The 14538-nt window shown below is 37.1% G+C and overlaps 4 protein-coding genes across 4 annotated transcripts; all 4 read left to right on the forward strand.

The window, feature by feature from the left end:
- The first annotated feature begins 499 nt into the window (after window positions 1-499).
- On the forward strand, window positions 500-1498 carry LOC118827313 (C-X-C motif chemokine 11-6-like). The gene is made up of 4 exons (XM_036598624.1): window positions 500-607; window positions 723-849; window positions 944-1033; window positions 1233-1498. The coding sequence occupies exons 1-4, from the start codon at window positions 556-558 to the stop codon at window positions 1243-1245; spliced, it is 282 nt and encodes a 93-aa protein (XP_036454517.1). The 5' UTR covers window positions 500-555; the 3' UTR covers window positions 1246-1498.
- A 1989-nt stretch (window positions 1499-3487) lies between these two features.
- On the forward strand, window positions 3488-4391 carry LOC118827309 (C-X-C motif chemokine 11-6-like). Its single transcript, XM_036598619.1, has 4 exons — window positions 3488-3613; window positions 3735-3861; window positions 3948-4037; window positions 4152-4391. The coding sequence occupies exons 1-4, from the start codon at window positions 3556-3558 to the stop codon at window positions 4162-4164; spliced, it is 288 nt and encodes a 95-aa protein (XP_036454512.1). The 5' UTR covers window positions 3488-3555; the 3' UTR covers window positions 4165-4391.
- Window positions 4392-9449: 5058 nt separating this feature from the next.
- Window positions 9450-10483, forward strand: LOC118827306 (C-X-C motif chemokine 11-6-like). The gene is made up of 4 exons (XM_036598617.1): window positions 9450-9571; window positions 9696-9822; window positions 9916-10005; window positions 10152-10483. The coding sequence occupies exons 1-4, from the start codon at window positions 9514-9516 to the stop codon at window positions 10186-10188; spliced, it is 312 nt and encodes a 103-aa protein (XP_036454510.1). The 5' UTR covers window positions 9450-9513; the 3' UTR covers window positions 10189-10483.
- Window positions 10484-12959: 2476 nt separating this feature from the next.
- LOC118827312 (C-X-C motif chemokine 11-1-like) lies at window positions 12960-14054 on the forward strand. Its single transcript, XM_036598623.1, has 4 exons — window positions 12960-13056; window positions 13176-13302; window positions 13559-13648; window positions 13793-14054. The coding sequence occupies exons 1-4, from the start codon at window positions 13002-13004 to the stop codon at window positions 13803-13805; spliced, it is 285 nt and encodes a 94-aa protein (XP_036454516.1). The 5' UTR covers window positions 12960-13001; the 3' UTR covers window positions 13806-14054.
- Window positions 14055-14538: the final 484 nt, after the last annotated feature.

Consider the following 14538-nt stretch of genomic DNA (forward strand, 5'->3'; position numbering starts at 1 on the left):
CAGAACATTGGAGGGTCGTGCAGCAAATGGGTGGACATATTAGAAGCTCATTGCATATTCCGCACAATGTACTGTTGCCATGTATCTCAAAGCCTTAGTGAGCTGTCATTCAACAATGGCAGCAGACTCAGTATCAAGACAGAGGCAGAGGCTGGACGACAAGCCAAAAGAATATTTGCCAACAGATTAACACTATTTTAAGTCTAGGAATCAGATGCACGTATGTAATTACAATCTGTAGCTGCATTAAATAACTTGCATCCAGACCCAGCATGGAGTAACGAAACTGCAGACTGTATTCATGACTTCATTTCAAAACAAGCAGTGATGAAATTGGAATTTTGCCACTGGAAGTTCCTTGGAAGAAGGAAGTTGAAATTGAGAGGAGGCTGTGCTATGGAAACTGAAAGTAGCCAATGAAGAGTTGGGAGAGGGGGAAGCCCAATCTGAGCATATAAAACTAGATAAGCACTGGCTCATCCTCAAAGCATCTGGAGCATCTTCAAGAGCATCACCAACAGAACCCTCAAGAACTTCTTAAAGAACAAGAGCAAAATGAAGACTGCTGCAGCTTTTGTTTTCCTTGTTTGTCTGTCAGTTGTGCAAGGTATGATTCTTTCTTTCATTTGTCACATCCTGGCAAATATGACTCTGACAGGCATAGAACACTGATTGAATTTGCAATTATACAGCAAATTATATAGCGATCATTTTATTTGCAGGTCAGGCCAGGCCAAGCGTAAAGAGGTGTCTTTGTCAAGGTTCTGGGGTGAACGTGGTTCGTCTACAACGTGTTGAGAAGGTTGAAGTTTATCCTGCTGGTCCATCTTGTGAAAATGTAGAAATTATGTAAGTCTAATAAGATTTCATAGCAAAAATGAAGTATAAATTATATAACCAAATTCCATTCAACCATCTAACTGGTGTGTTTTTGCTGTTTTAGTGTCACTTTGAAAAACGGTGCAGGACAAAAATGCTTGAATCCAGAATCCAATTTTGCCCAGAATTACATCAAGAGAGCCATTGCAAAGAGGTGAGAACATCAACTTGAATACACAAAGTTAATTCTACATTATTTTGAGCTATCATTCAGTAAAAGGTAGAAAATATTTGTTGTATTATATAACATCTGTATATATACGTAAGGTATATATTCTCACTTACAAGAGAAAATCCTTCTACATTTGAAATTTGGCCAATAAAGACTGTAATGTGTTTGTTTTTTTTTCCAGGAGTGCCCAGTAAAGCATGTGTCAAAACACCAGTGAAGATGTGAAAGAGATGATTGTGAACATCACTAGTTTTAAAATCCTATGTTATGATATTGTAAAAACTGTACATATACAATATGTTTGTTATTTAATTTATGAGAAGGATATAATGGTGTACTGACATGTTTAATACACAAAATTTACAGAGATTATATTTAGTAATACTTTGTTTTGATGTTTTAACTGTTTTTCCTGTCTGAACTACAATAAACTATTCACATAACAGAAAGAAATCGCAATGTGTTACTCATTATCAACATGCCAAATAAGTGCTCACAATAATGTGTGTCCAATACCAACTTTCCTATCAGTATCTGTAAATGCAGGATGAGATGACATGAGTTTTCAGTTATGTTATTAGAAAAATAGTAGAGACTGGTCTTGGTAAGGTAATGTATGTTAGAGATTAGGCACATCTAGTAACAAAATAACCATGCTGAAAGGAAGCAGGTATCTAGTCTTAGTAGCACTAGAAATGTTGAAATCAAAAATTGTTACATCACAATATGTCTCAACATGCTTTTATGAGAATATCGTGGATATCATCACTTTAAAAATCACTGCCCAACTGATTGTGGGATTACAAAGAGAGCATAATTACACACACACACACACACACACACACACACATTTTCTAAACCCGCTTATCCTTCTGGGTCGCGTGCTGGAGCCTATCCCAGCGGTCATTGGGCGGAAGGCAGAAAACACCCTGAACAGGCATAATTAGTTCTGTCATATTGGATTTAGTGCAGCCCTGTCTGTGAAATTCTGAATGCATTTAACTGAATTCATACTGTAGCTTTTGATAATATTTTGGTGTCAGCGAAGAAGAAGATGCAGGAAACATAACTCTTTCATTAAACACAGCAGCAGTACAGAAGCCCTATCTGAATGGCCAGGATAGCAGGCAGGTCACTTCTAGCCACTCATTCTATGTTGATGGTAGACAGTAAACCCACACCAACTGCCCCATAACCAAACACAGATTATACACAAATAACATCATTAACACAACACTTTATTTACACAAAATGGTCTCTCTTACTGCGAGTCTGGTGTTCTCTTGGTGCTCTGAATCTACGCTCTGCATGTTCACGTCTCCTGCGCATTCATGGCTGAATAAGTCAGTAGGGGAGACTACAGTATTTTTAAAATGTGGCACCAGATATCACAAAAAATCCAAAGTCAAAGTCAAAGCCAAAGTCAAGTTCAACTTCATTGTCATTCTTTCTCAACACAGATGTGTTGAATAAGGAATGAAATATAGTTACACCACGACAGGTTGCACATTCAACACAGGAAAGCAGCAGCCCACAGTGAAATAAAATATAGGCAGTAAACTACACAAACACTATATAAAACAAAAACAACTCTTAAGCACAGGACAGTAGAGACTGGACGGTGTACAATAGGGTTGGGGAAAGAAATAGGCCTGCTGTTGGCCCACAGCAGTAATATTATCCACTGATAATTACTAATAGTTCTTAGCAGCATAAACAAGAACAACTGCAGTCAATGTGTGCGGATTAAAGTGTCTGTGCATATAAAGTGAGTGAAGTATAATGTTTCATGGGTAAATTGTCTGGGTGCAGTAGGTGTAGTGCAACACATAAAGTGGGGAGCAGGACCAAGTTCAGTCTGAATGTGCATCAGTCTGACTGCCTGTGGTAAGAACCTTGTCTTTAGTGTTTTCAACTGGAATTTATTTTCCTTTATGTGTGAAAATATTTTTCATTTTTTGCCTGACACATATCAGAGGAAGTCTTTTAGGAATACTTTTGATGCATAATATTATTTCTTAAAGAAGCTTGAATTGCTAAATTGAATCGCTGTTGGGTATCAACACCAAATCCTTTTTAATTCAAAAATTTAAAATCAATGAATTGTGTGTCTAATTGGTACAGTGTCAGCTAAATGAGTCCCATCATTTCTCCAGCTGAAAGTATGCTCCCAGTGGCTAATTTGTTTTTTTTTTTTATTTGAAAATTACTTTTGCCAAGAGTGGCGCAATGTGAAAAAAGAGTAAGATATACAAATCAGCATGATGAAATCTGGCCTTATGAACTGCTACCTAAAAGCCAGTGCTTTTCCAAGAAATAAGAAATTCAAGAGGAAGCAAGATGCAGGAAGTGAAAGTTGCTACAAAACAGCAGGGAAAGGCCAATCAGAGCGTATAAAAGAGGACTAGAGCTCATTCAGTCACTGCTTCACTCTGACAGCTGCCTGAGCAGAAACCAGCCAATTCCAAATCGTCACAGAGAGCTTCTTCAAGAACACGAGCAAAATGAAATCTGCTGCAGCTTTTGTTGTTCTCGCTTGCCTGCTTGTGGTGCACGTACAAGGTAGGAGTCTTTCTTTCATTGATCAGATCTTTCTAAATATAACTGTAACTCATTGTTTTATAAAACATAAAACAGATGTGTAACATTACAGTAAATTATATATAATTGTATTTGTTTGCAGGTCAGGCCAGGCCTGGGGTAAAGAGGTGCTTATGTCAAGGTTCTCTGGTGAACATGGTTCGTCTACAACGTGTTGAGAAGATTGAAATTCATCCGGATGGTCCAGCTTGTGAAAACATGGAAATTATGTGAGTTCCGTAACTTCTCATTTAAAGACGTGTGGTGCAACTTAAGTCTATTACATTCAGGGATCTAACTTTAAATTGCTTTTTAGTGTCACTTTGAAGAACGGTGCAGGGCAAAAATGCTTGAACCCAGATTCCAGTTTTACCCAGAATTACATCAAGAAGGCCATTCAAGACAGGTGAGAACATCTACTGGAATACATTCATAGTAATTATCATTCTAAGTTATTAATCATTGAAAAGGCATGGAAGACCAACAGAAAATGACAAAATATTTGTTTATGTTTGTTTAGGAGCACCCAGTAAAACACAATGGCAATGAAGATGGAAGAGGGGGCTGTAAACATCCTGCATTAAGCCCTATTAACCATAAATACTGTATATATGTACATACTATATGTATATGTATGTATTTATTTTGTAATATGTAATTGAAATACAAAGTAGTTTTGTATTTTTTGATGTTTTAACTGTTGTCTGTGTATGAAATAAAAATAAAAAAATAAATTTTGTTCATGATGCTGCCTGAAACCTTCAAAGAATGTACTGTGCTCTTTTTTGGCAACATGCCATGCAATGTTCAAATAAATGTCTGCCCAGTATCACCTTTCAGTATGGATACCAATATTCGTGTATGTGTGCTAAGGTAATATTTCACTTTCAGTGATGATATTAGGAATATTTCAGCAACTAAACCAGTGAAGTAAGTGAAAGTATGGAATCACTGAAAGAAACCAGCAAAAATACTGAGTGGTGTCCAACTCTGATCCTGGGGATCTACCATCCTGAAGAATTAGTTTCAGTTCTATTTTACATCTGACCCACTCAGTCAAGGCCTTCAGGACAGCCATATATGCGCAGGGACCTCATTTATAAAACTATGTGTAGATTCCACAGACAAAGACAAACTTCTTCTCCTATGCACTGTGCAACCACAACTGTCTAAATAGCTCCAGTGTCTAGTCAATGAGATAATGAGGGGACACTGGAGCTTTCCCCTGATACGTTGAGCCAGGCCACCTAGCTTAACCCCTTAAAATCCCAGGCATATTACAGACCAAGGCTTACTATCCAGTAACTACAGGGACTTCAGTGCAAACTGGCTGAGTTATTCTTAGGTTATAGAAGTGTGTAATGGGCCCTGGCCATTTAAGGGGGTATCCATTGTGAGCAAAAAATGCTTTTGATGAGGCAAATTCATTCTTACTTGGCACCTGTATTGTAATTGTAGCTGGTAGCTGCTTAACACTATTAGAGATTTATATTAAATCTATTTTCATTTAGCATAATTTACCTCTAGAAGCACTTCTGCACTGCCTGTGCTTCTTGTACCACTGCTGTACCTGTTTTGCTGTTCTCACTTCTTCCTCCGGCACCAGTTCCTCTCTCACTTCTTCTCCCTGTGCTGCTCTGCCTCTCATTCTAACTGTCTGCTGTCATTACTAAAAGTAGAATTAAAAGCAAGTTCATTTTGTAACTGTTTGATTATTTAGTTATTTCATCCTCATCATTTCACGCTATCCAACCTGTCTTTATCCTTTTGAATTAAACAGGCTGTTCTTGTTACTATGCCTTTAAGACAGATATATTTAAACAAGCTCTGTTCTAATTGGCTGTCACATATTGAGCCTCATTCAAAAAGCCACTGTCCCAAACGTTCAACACTGACATCCACAAGATATCTTTACAAGGGTCAAAAAAGAGTTTTACAACGTCTTTATAAACATCTTTTCCAGGTCGACTGCAGACCAATTTCAGATGTCCTTAACTAGTAATAAAAGAAGTGCGAGTCAGTCATGAAGAATAGCATCTAACCAGCTAACAATGGCATTATTTTAGCTATTGTGGTTATAATTCCTCTGCAAAAAAGCATGCTGTATAGCCACTTAAGATGATAGCTGATGTTACGTAACAATTTAAACAGAAACATTATTTGCACATTTTGGTCAACATTGCTAGTTAGTTTAGTAGCAGTTTTAAAGCTAGCTAAACAGCTTTTAATTGGGCACTTTAATCTTCAAACTTACTATGAAAAGTGGCCTGTGGTGAAAAAGACTCCCTTTTTCATTTTCTCACACCAAGTTTCCTATTGCGGGGGCAATTTCTTTTTTTTTGACATTTTCTTTTTCGAACACATTATGTAGCAATGTATGCTGCATTCTAGATGCCGCCATTTTCAGGAACGTCCATGCTTATTAAAGCGTGACAACACCAAGCTACATTCTGCATGAGAATGACAAAAAATTGCTTTAAAAGCTGGATGGGTTTGTCTTCAGTCCCCAATATACTTGGGCCTCTGCATATCCATATTATGTTTAAGGTCAATGTGAATCAGAAATCATAATGTATTTTTCTTCTGTGCTGTGACATATTTCACTAATTTACAAAGGATAACAAAAAAAGAAACTGGATTGTGAGTAGAAAATGTGCGATGAAAAGTGGCATTTTATCTAACACTCTGCTTGACCACTGATGGGCCACTAGGAAAACGTTGAGCAAAAAGCCAGTGGAGTCACCAGCTTTGCTATCAGTGGGCCAACAGTGGCCCACCATCCTCTAGCAATCTGAGATGCTTAACAAGATCAAGGATGTGAAGTAAAAAAGTAAAAAAAAGGTCAATTTTGATTTCTGGGTGATTTAAACCCAAAATATTGTTAAAAGATGCTATATTGCTCTTTTGTCTCACACCTACTGAGCACTTTTCATTGTTAAATCAAAAAAACAACATTCCATTCCACATACCCTTCGTAGGAACTGGTTCCTGTTACTGTGCAGTCATGAACTCTTAATGTCAGCATTTTCTAGTTCTAAATCTGGATCAGATGGAGGAATGAAGAGTTTGGGGGTGAACTGAACTTCTTCCCAATAATGAGAACCACACAGTTTTGCTTCAGTTTCATAAGTGTGCAGTTGGAAGTAGAAACTGAACTAAAACTACTCCTACTTTCAATCTGTCATCAGCTTCCGTGTGTGATGTAAGAAACAGTGCGGATAAAACTGTAATACACTGACCAAAGTAACTGTATATCATCAGTGTCCAAAGTGGATTTTTAGTTTTCTACATCATTGGAGAAAGCTGTCCTTTACATTGTCTGAAAGTTTCCTGATGACTGAACTGAATTGAAATGCTCCAAAACTGCTCAATATAAAATCTCTTTAGATTAACTTACTTTGAAAGTAAAGAACGTTTTTTTTCCCTCTTCTGTAAAGTTACCTTTTTCGAGATACTTGTTTCTCTTTGGATGCAGTGATGGCATATTCAGTCATTCTTAACCAGCATGCAGTGACCACTTTCAGACATCTGTGTTTCAGAGATGTACCATCATGTGTAAATGTGCAATTCAGTCACAAAGTAATGACTTAAACTCTCTTTTTCGCATAACTTGAAAAGCCCAGTTGCCCTTGGCACTGTGTTAAATTTCTTGATGAAAGTATGTTAGTTAAGAATGGTTTTTCCTTCTCCTTAAAAAAGTTACCATTTTAGAGATACAACATTTTGTTATGACAGTGATGATATATAATGGTGTATTCACTTCAGTGTTTTGTAAATTCTAATCTTAAAGAAGAGTGAGAATCACTGGAACTGAGGAAAACACAGCAAATGTTTGGTTTAGTCAGTAAAAATAAAATATCAATAAGTCTTTCTTGACACCTAAACTTTTGATGGTTTATTGTGAAATATTGAAAAATGTTGGTAAATAAAATGCAATACAGCAGTCTTTTTTTTTTTTTACAATAATTCAACACAAGAAAAGAAGCAAGTCAACTCAGCAAACTCTCATTAATGGGGCAATTCAATTTAATTTGCGATACTGGGTTCACAATTTGAAAATGCTCAAAATACTTTAAAACAAATCATAATTATTAATATTCATGTTGTTGTACAGCTAGTCTCACAAAGATGTTTGTCTGTGGTTAGAGAGTCTGGTGCATTTCTTCCTTTACATGGCTAAGAACCGTCTACTTTGCCAGGAAAGACCATTTGACCGACATACAGAATGACCGACCACAGGCCGCTGTTTTAGTGTGATGTGCGAGGGAAGAAGATTTTCAAATCATGACGACCACTGAAACCAACACACTTGGGTGTCTCGCTGAAATCTACTACATGGTTCAAACAAAACTCTTGAACAGCGAATCCAGCAATGATGCTGCTCTGAAAGGCTCAGTCATGGCGAGCAGAGTGAGCAACTGCTTGCAAATGTTAATTTCCCACTGGGCTCATAAACATTCCACTCAGAAATGTGTTTAAATGGACGCGTAGAGAGCCAATCAGAATGCCAAATCCCAACAGTGGTGGCCAACTCAGACTCTTCGTCCAGGTGTGGGCAGAGCATCTGAGATGGAGACTATGGCCCTCGTTTCTATACTCTTTAAAATAATTTATCGTTGCTGTAAATATCCAGTACATTTGAAATACAGTCGTGTGCAAAAGTTTGGGCGCACCTGGTTAAATGAGACTGTGTTGATTTTCTAAATGAATAAAAGTGAACACATCCTCTACAGAGAACATACCTCTGTACATTTTACTGTGCAATTTCTGTTTATTTGAGGAATTTAACACACGGGGGATAAAACATAAAACGTGACTTCGGCAAAAGTTATGGCACATTTTACATTGAATTTTTCTCCAGTATGTTAAAGTAAAATGTGCAGAAACATGCCATATTTAAATTTGTTCCTCCAGTACAGAGGCTGTATTAACTTATTCTCACTTAGAAAATCAAACTTTTGCATATGACTGTATGAACTGCATATTGTACAATAGCATTTGTAGCTGTCTCTCTGTTTATTGTATTATTTGTTAATTATTTGCATTATGTATTGGCCATTCATGTTGGTAGTAATTGCCCGAGACACTTGTACATGCAAGCGTACTTGGCCGGTAAAGCTAATGTGGATCCTTTCACAAATGTTTCATGTATAAAAAATTCAGATCAGAGAAATTGTTCTTAAGAAATGAAAAGGCCAGAACAAAAACAACCTACACCATTTGAACCAAAAGTGAAATTGGCCTTCAAAACAATCACAGAGACAGAATTTCACAGGGGAAGCCCCAGTTTAAAATTAAAATTACAGCACTGGATAACCTTCACTTACTAATGCACCTGACCAGACCAAGACCTGGAGTGAAATGAATACAGCTGCAGGTTTTGCTCTCATCTGTCTCCTTGTGGTAGACATCATTTCCATTTTAATTGTATTGGCCTCAAATTTGTGATTTTCAACCATGCAGAAATTTGATTTCTGTTTCTAGAGTCAAAAATATGTTACATATGATTTTACTGCATTTGGAATATTATTCTGTGCTATTTTTTAGAATGTTGTCAATTATTCAGTGTTGGTCTGAAGAATGATGCAGTACAGCTACACAGGAGCACAGACGCCAATCATCATGGTAAAAGTTGGCTTTATTAACTGCTGACTAAAAATCAAAAATTTCCAAGAAACAAGAAACTCAAGAAGAAGCAACAATCAAGAAGTGAAAGCAGCTCCAAAAAAGGCCATGTCCGCCAAAACGGCAGGGAAAGTCCATCCTCGGTGTATAAAAGCAGAGTGGCGGTCTTCATTCATTCACTGCTTCACTCTGACAGCTGCCTGAGCAGAAACCAGCAAATCATCACAGAGAGCTTCTTCAAGCAACACACGAGCAAAATGAAATCTGCTGCAGCTTTTGTTGTTCTCGCTTGTCTGCTTATGGTGCACGTACAAGGTAGGATTCTGTCTTTCACTGATCAGATCTAAATTTAACTATAGCTTATTGTATTTTGTACAAACAAACAAATATAATACTGTAGTTAAAGATATGTATGATGTATAATTGTATTTGTTTGCAGGTCAGGCCAGGCCGAGTGTAAAGAGGTGCTTATGTCAAGGCTCTGGGGTGAACGTGGTTCGTCTACAACGTGTTGAGAAGGTTGAAGTTTATCCTGCTGGTCCATCGTGTGAAAATGTGGAAATTATGTAAGTCCTCATCAATTCAGAATCAAATGATGTAAAATACCAAACAGTTCAAATCCTTTCAGTCATCTAACTGGTTTGTTTTGGCTCTTTTAGTGTCACTTTGAAGAACGGAGCTGGACAAAAATGCTTGAACCCAGAATCCAGTTTTGCCCAGAATTACATCAAGAGAGCCTTTAAAAAGAGGTGAGAACATCAGCTTGAATACAGTAAGACTGATAGTTCTACAGTACTCTGAGCTGTTATTCAGTGAAAAGCACTGAAGACCAAAATATATTTTTAAGTAAAAGGGGATCAAATTAAAATGAATATTTTTTATGTTTGTTTTTCAGTGAGTCTGCAGTGAAGCCTGTGACACAACAACAGTGAAGATGTGGAAGAGGAGATTGTAAACATTGTGAGCACATTGTGAGACAGTGAACCCCACTGACTGTACATATAATTACCTCAAATATTTAAGCTACTTCAAATATAAATGTGCTTAAAATACTTGTACATTGTTAATACTGTAAATATGTCTGATGTTTAATATATATATATAAATATGTGATGCAGTTATGTAACTATACTGTGAGATGTTTAATGTACAGACTTTTCTGAAACACTTTCTTTTTATGTACTTTGTTGGTTTTGACGTTGATGTCTTAACTGTAATAAATTCTCATTAATAACGTACATGATAATGTTTGCTCATAACTTTCCTGTCAGCATCTGTAGATGAACTAACAATGAACTTTTCAGTTATGATATTAGACAATCTCAACAGCTGAATTAGTGGAGTAATGGAAGTCAGGGTTTCACTAAAGGACAACAGATTAAATAGTTTGGTTAATATGGCCACACTGTAGTGCAATGTTTAGGAGTAAAATGTGTAAACTGTGGATCCACCAACACACTGCCACTCAGTAAACAATAAGCCAAAAATAATTGAGGCATTTTTCCTAATTCTAATCTGTCTTTTAGAATACTAGTTGTGACAAAGATAAATACAAGTTGTGACAAAGATTATAACACGTATCACTGTAATTTTAAGTGTATTAAAAACCGGCAAAAGTGTATATTTTTGCAATGATTCACTTATTGTCTGATAAGTTGGGCACAAAGCCAGTTTAAAATGTATTTTAGGAGTTTATAAACATGCTTTGTGAATGAAAACCTAAGACCTATCACCACTGTAATTGTGACCTCATGACCTGGGAAAATATAATACATTTTGAAGATGCTTGTCTTGGTATGTTCTCAGTTTAGCCCACTTGCTGGGTTCATTAAGCAGAAGTAATAGTGTTACTAGATCAGTCTCCAGAGCTGATTCTGTTACTCACTTTAGGTAAAGCTCATTTAGTCAGTCAGCTTTTTCAGTGGGAGCAGCACATTTTGAATATGTTGATAATATACATCACTAACAGCAAAACTTACAGAATATTCGAGCACAGTTAAAGGGAATGTCTTACTGTCAGTCGGGTGTGTGACTGTGAGCGCACGAGGTGCTTAGGGGGTGTGTCTATACAAAGTGTCTTTCGGGAGGTGCCGTGATCTTAGCTGAAGACGAACTGTTGTTGTTGTGCAGTTTTTCTTAGCTAATTTCCTTATTTCTTCCCTTTTTCCTGTACATTATTATTATTCATATTATTAGTATTATTATTATTATTTTAGGCTAATAAAAGTAATAATATCAGGCTTTGGGGATTACAGTTGGTTTGCCAGTTGGCTGACACTGGCACATCCACTTTGTGTTGATTAGTGTGCATCGTCCCTAATAAATAAATAAACCAATAAACAAGGGAACCAAAACAAGCAGCAGTAGAACAGCCTGTCTCACTGTGTGATGGTGCACCAGTGAACTCTGGAGTAATGCTGTAAAATGCCCTCTTAAAAAAGATGTCAAGTAGAACCAAATTTTGTTTCCCTACAGAACTTTACAGTTGACAGTTGCTGATTTCACCCATATCTCTTCAACAAATTTAAAAAGTTTTGTTTTGCTTATGGCAAAAAGGGTCTTAGAATCCCCATTAACGAGTTATTGATTGATCTCTAACTGATTTCTCTTGTTCCTCAAACAAACCGATAAAATTGTTCAGAATCAGATAGTCATTTATTTCACTGCTTTGTTGTGAAACCGAGGCTGAAATCTAATTCAAAGGAAATCTATGATGAACTAGACCATATGTGTCAGGCTCCAGTCCTCATGGGCCAAAACACTGCAGGCTTCAGCACACTGCCTCATTAAACACACCTGATTCAGCTCATCAGCCAATTAGCAAGGCCTTCATGAACTGAATTCAGAGTGTTAAATGAGGATAAATGCTAATATCTGCAGCCCTTGGGACTTGACGTTCCCCAGTTTGACATGCCTGAACTAGACCAACGATTCATTGTCTTTATAAGCGCAAAAGAAAAAAAAGTTAAGGTTACTGCACTAAGCATAATGCTAGTCAGCTTGGTAGCAAACTGCCTAGCTAACAGTGATTTTCCAGCACTAGCTTGCTAATCAGTTAGCTGGTTTACTTACTCTGCTTTTACATAAGACAAATGTTCACACAGTAATATTAAATTGTTGTACAGTATATACGTAAGTAAATGTCAACAGTAGTGTATAAAACCAATATGAAAATTTTGATTAGTGCAAACATCTTGAAGTTACTGCTTGACTTTTTTGATTAGTGTATTGTGTGTATGATATAATTTATTGTTATTTGCTTTAATTTGCCACTGAACATATAGAATTCATTTCAGTTGCACTCGTCAGTGTAGGTTAATATTCAGAAATTTCCTCTCTATCATAGGTATCCAGTTAGGATGTGAATGAGAACTAATGACTAACAATGGCAATAATTCAACCTAAAACAAGTCAGCCTATTGAACTCTGACCTATTTCTCATGTCTGCATTCTGCAAATTTCTACAAATTCATCTGAAGTTCAGCCCTGATGCTCCCCTGCACGAGACCTTAGCAGTATTCAGAGAGAGTTTCCGAGAAATGAAAAGACTAGAAGAAAAAGGAACCTACAGCACTGTAAACCAAAACATAAAACTGACTCTCAGTCAAAACAACAACATGGACCAGAATCTCAGGTGGGGAAGCCCCAGTTTAGAGTATAAATTAAAGCACTAGATCAGTTTCACTTTCTAGTAGAACTTCAAACCGTCTCTGAACCTGACCAGATCTTCAAGACTGATACTGAGATGAAGACAGTTGCAGCTTTGGCTCTCATCTGTCTGCTTGTGGTCGACATCAGGGGTAAGAAAGTCTGGAGCTTTTCATGTAAACATTAGAATCATTGATCACTGAATGCAGACCTGCTTGCACTGATTCTTATTGTTTTAGATGATCATCATGAAAGACACTTTGTGTTCCAGGACAGGCAAGAGAGCCCAGAGGAAGGTGTTTATGTGCTGATGGTGGCCTCAAAATGCTTCGTCTAAATCGGGTGGAGAAGCTCGAAATTTTGCCTGCAAGCCCCTCCTGTGGAAAACAAGAGATCATGTAAGGACCATAACTAAAAACATAAAATAAAGATGCCAAAAAGCGATTTGTGGATTCCACAGAAGAACTACATTTGATTCCATTAAGAACTTTTCAGTTGAGATTTTTAAAAGAATCATCCACTTAAATGTTCTTTACGGAACCGAAAGCTCCAAAGAACCTCTAATTCTTAAGATTGTAATAAGCACTGCCATTCAGTACACATGTGAATTGATTCAATCACTCAGCCCATGTTCATCCTCATGTTTCTGTGCAGTGCCACAATGAAGGACAGAGCAGGGAAGAAATGCTTAAACCCAGAGTCCAACTTTGTCCAGGAGCTCATCAAGAAGATGATGGAAACCAGGTTAGTTTATGTCTATCTGGCATAACTTGAAGCTTCATCTTTATACCAATAAGGAATTGACGGATATAAAGCTGCTTGACGGCATATAGAACACACTTTACTCACTGAATCTGTATTCACAGAAGTGCTTTTGGTGTTTTGTAGGCGCTCACAGTAGAGAACTGTTTCTGCTCCAGTTTCACTCCAGAGACGCCCTGAGGACAACAGAGAGAAGCTGTTCATCAGCCATGGACTTTCACTGCGCTGATATTTTCAAACTAACTGAGATTGATCGTCCTTCTTTTTCAATGCAAATAATTTTGCTGCTTTTAAAGTATGGAGTTTTCTGTACTTTTTACTTTTGTCTGTTTCACCAATGAACATGTTGAGAATAGTTGGCATCATTGAGACATGACTTCAATAAAAAAAATGAAATAAACACTACAGTGTGGGTTTGATTTTGGGTCATATTACACAGTGGATAATTACAGAGAAGTACTGATGTTGTTATATTACTACTCGCATGTAAGTGAAGGTGGCTGACAGAAGCCATTACTGAAGAAAAGCCACATCAAATTACAGAAAATGATTGATATTGTAACTTTAGCTCATTCACTGATGCATAGATCGTCACCAGTGCTGGCCTTTTCCATTCTCACTGAAAGAGAGCATAGTGGATATCAGGACCACTGCACAGAACACCACTGCTGTATCAGAAACTGGGTTATGCTTCACATTACATTCCCCTACTACTTTCAGTGGCTCTGGAAGTCTGCATAACATATATTTACAAGAAATGTAATTGATTGCAATAATCATATGTGATCTGTGTCTTGTGATGGGTACATAAAATTCATCAATGATGCATAATCTTACATTGATAATCTAAACCAGAAAAAGGAGTAAACAAA

The sequence above is a fragment of the Colossoma macropomum genome, unplaced genomic scaffold (genome assembly GCF_904425465.1).
Source record: "Colossoma macropomum unplaced genomic scaffold, Colossoma_macropomum, whole genome shotgun sequence".
NCBI classification, from domain to species: Eukaryota; Metazoa; Chordata; class Actinopteri; order Characiformes; family Serrasalmidae; genus Colossoma; species Colossoma macropomum.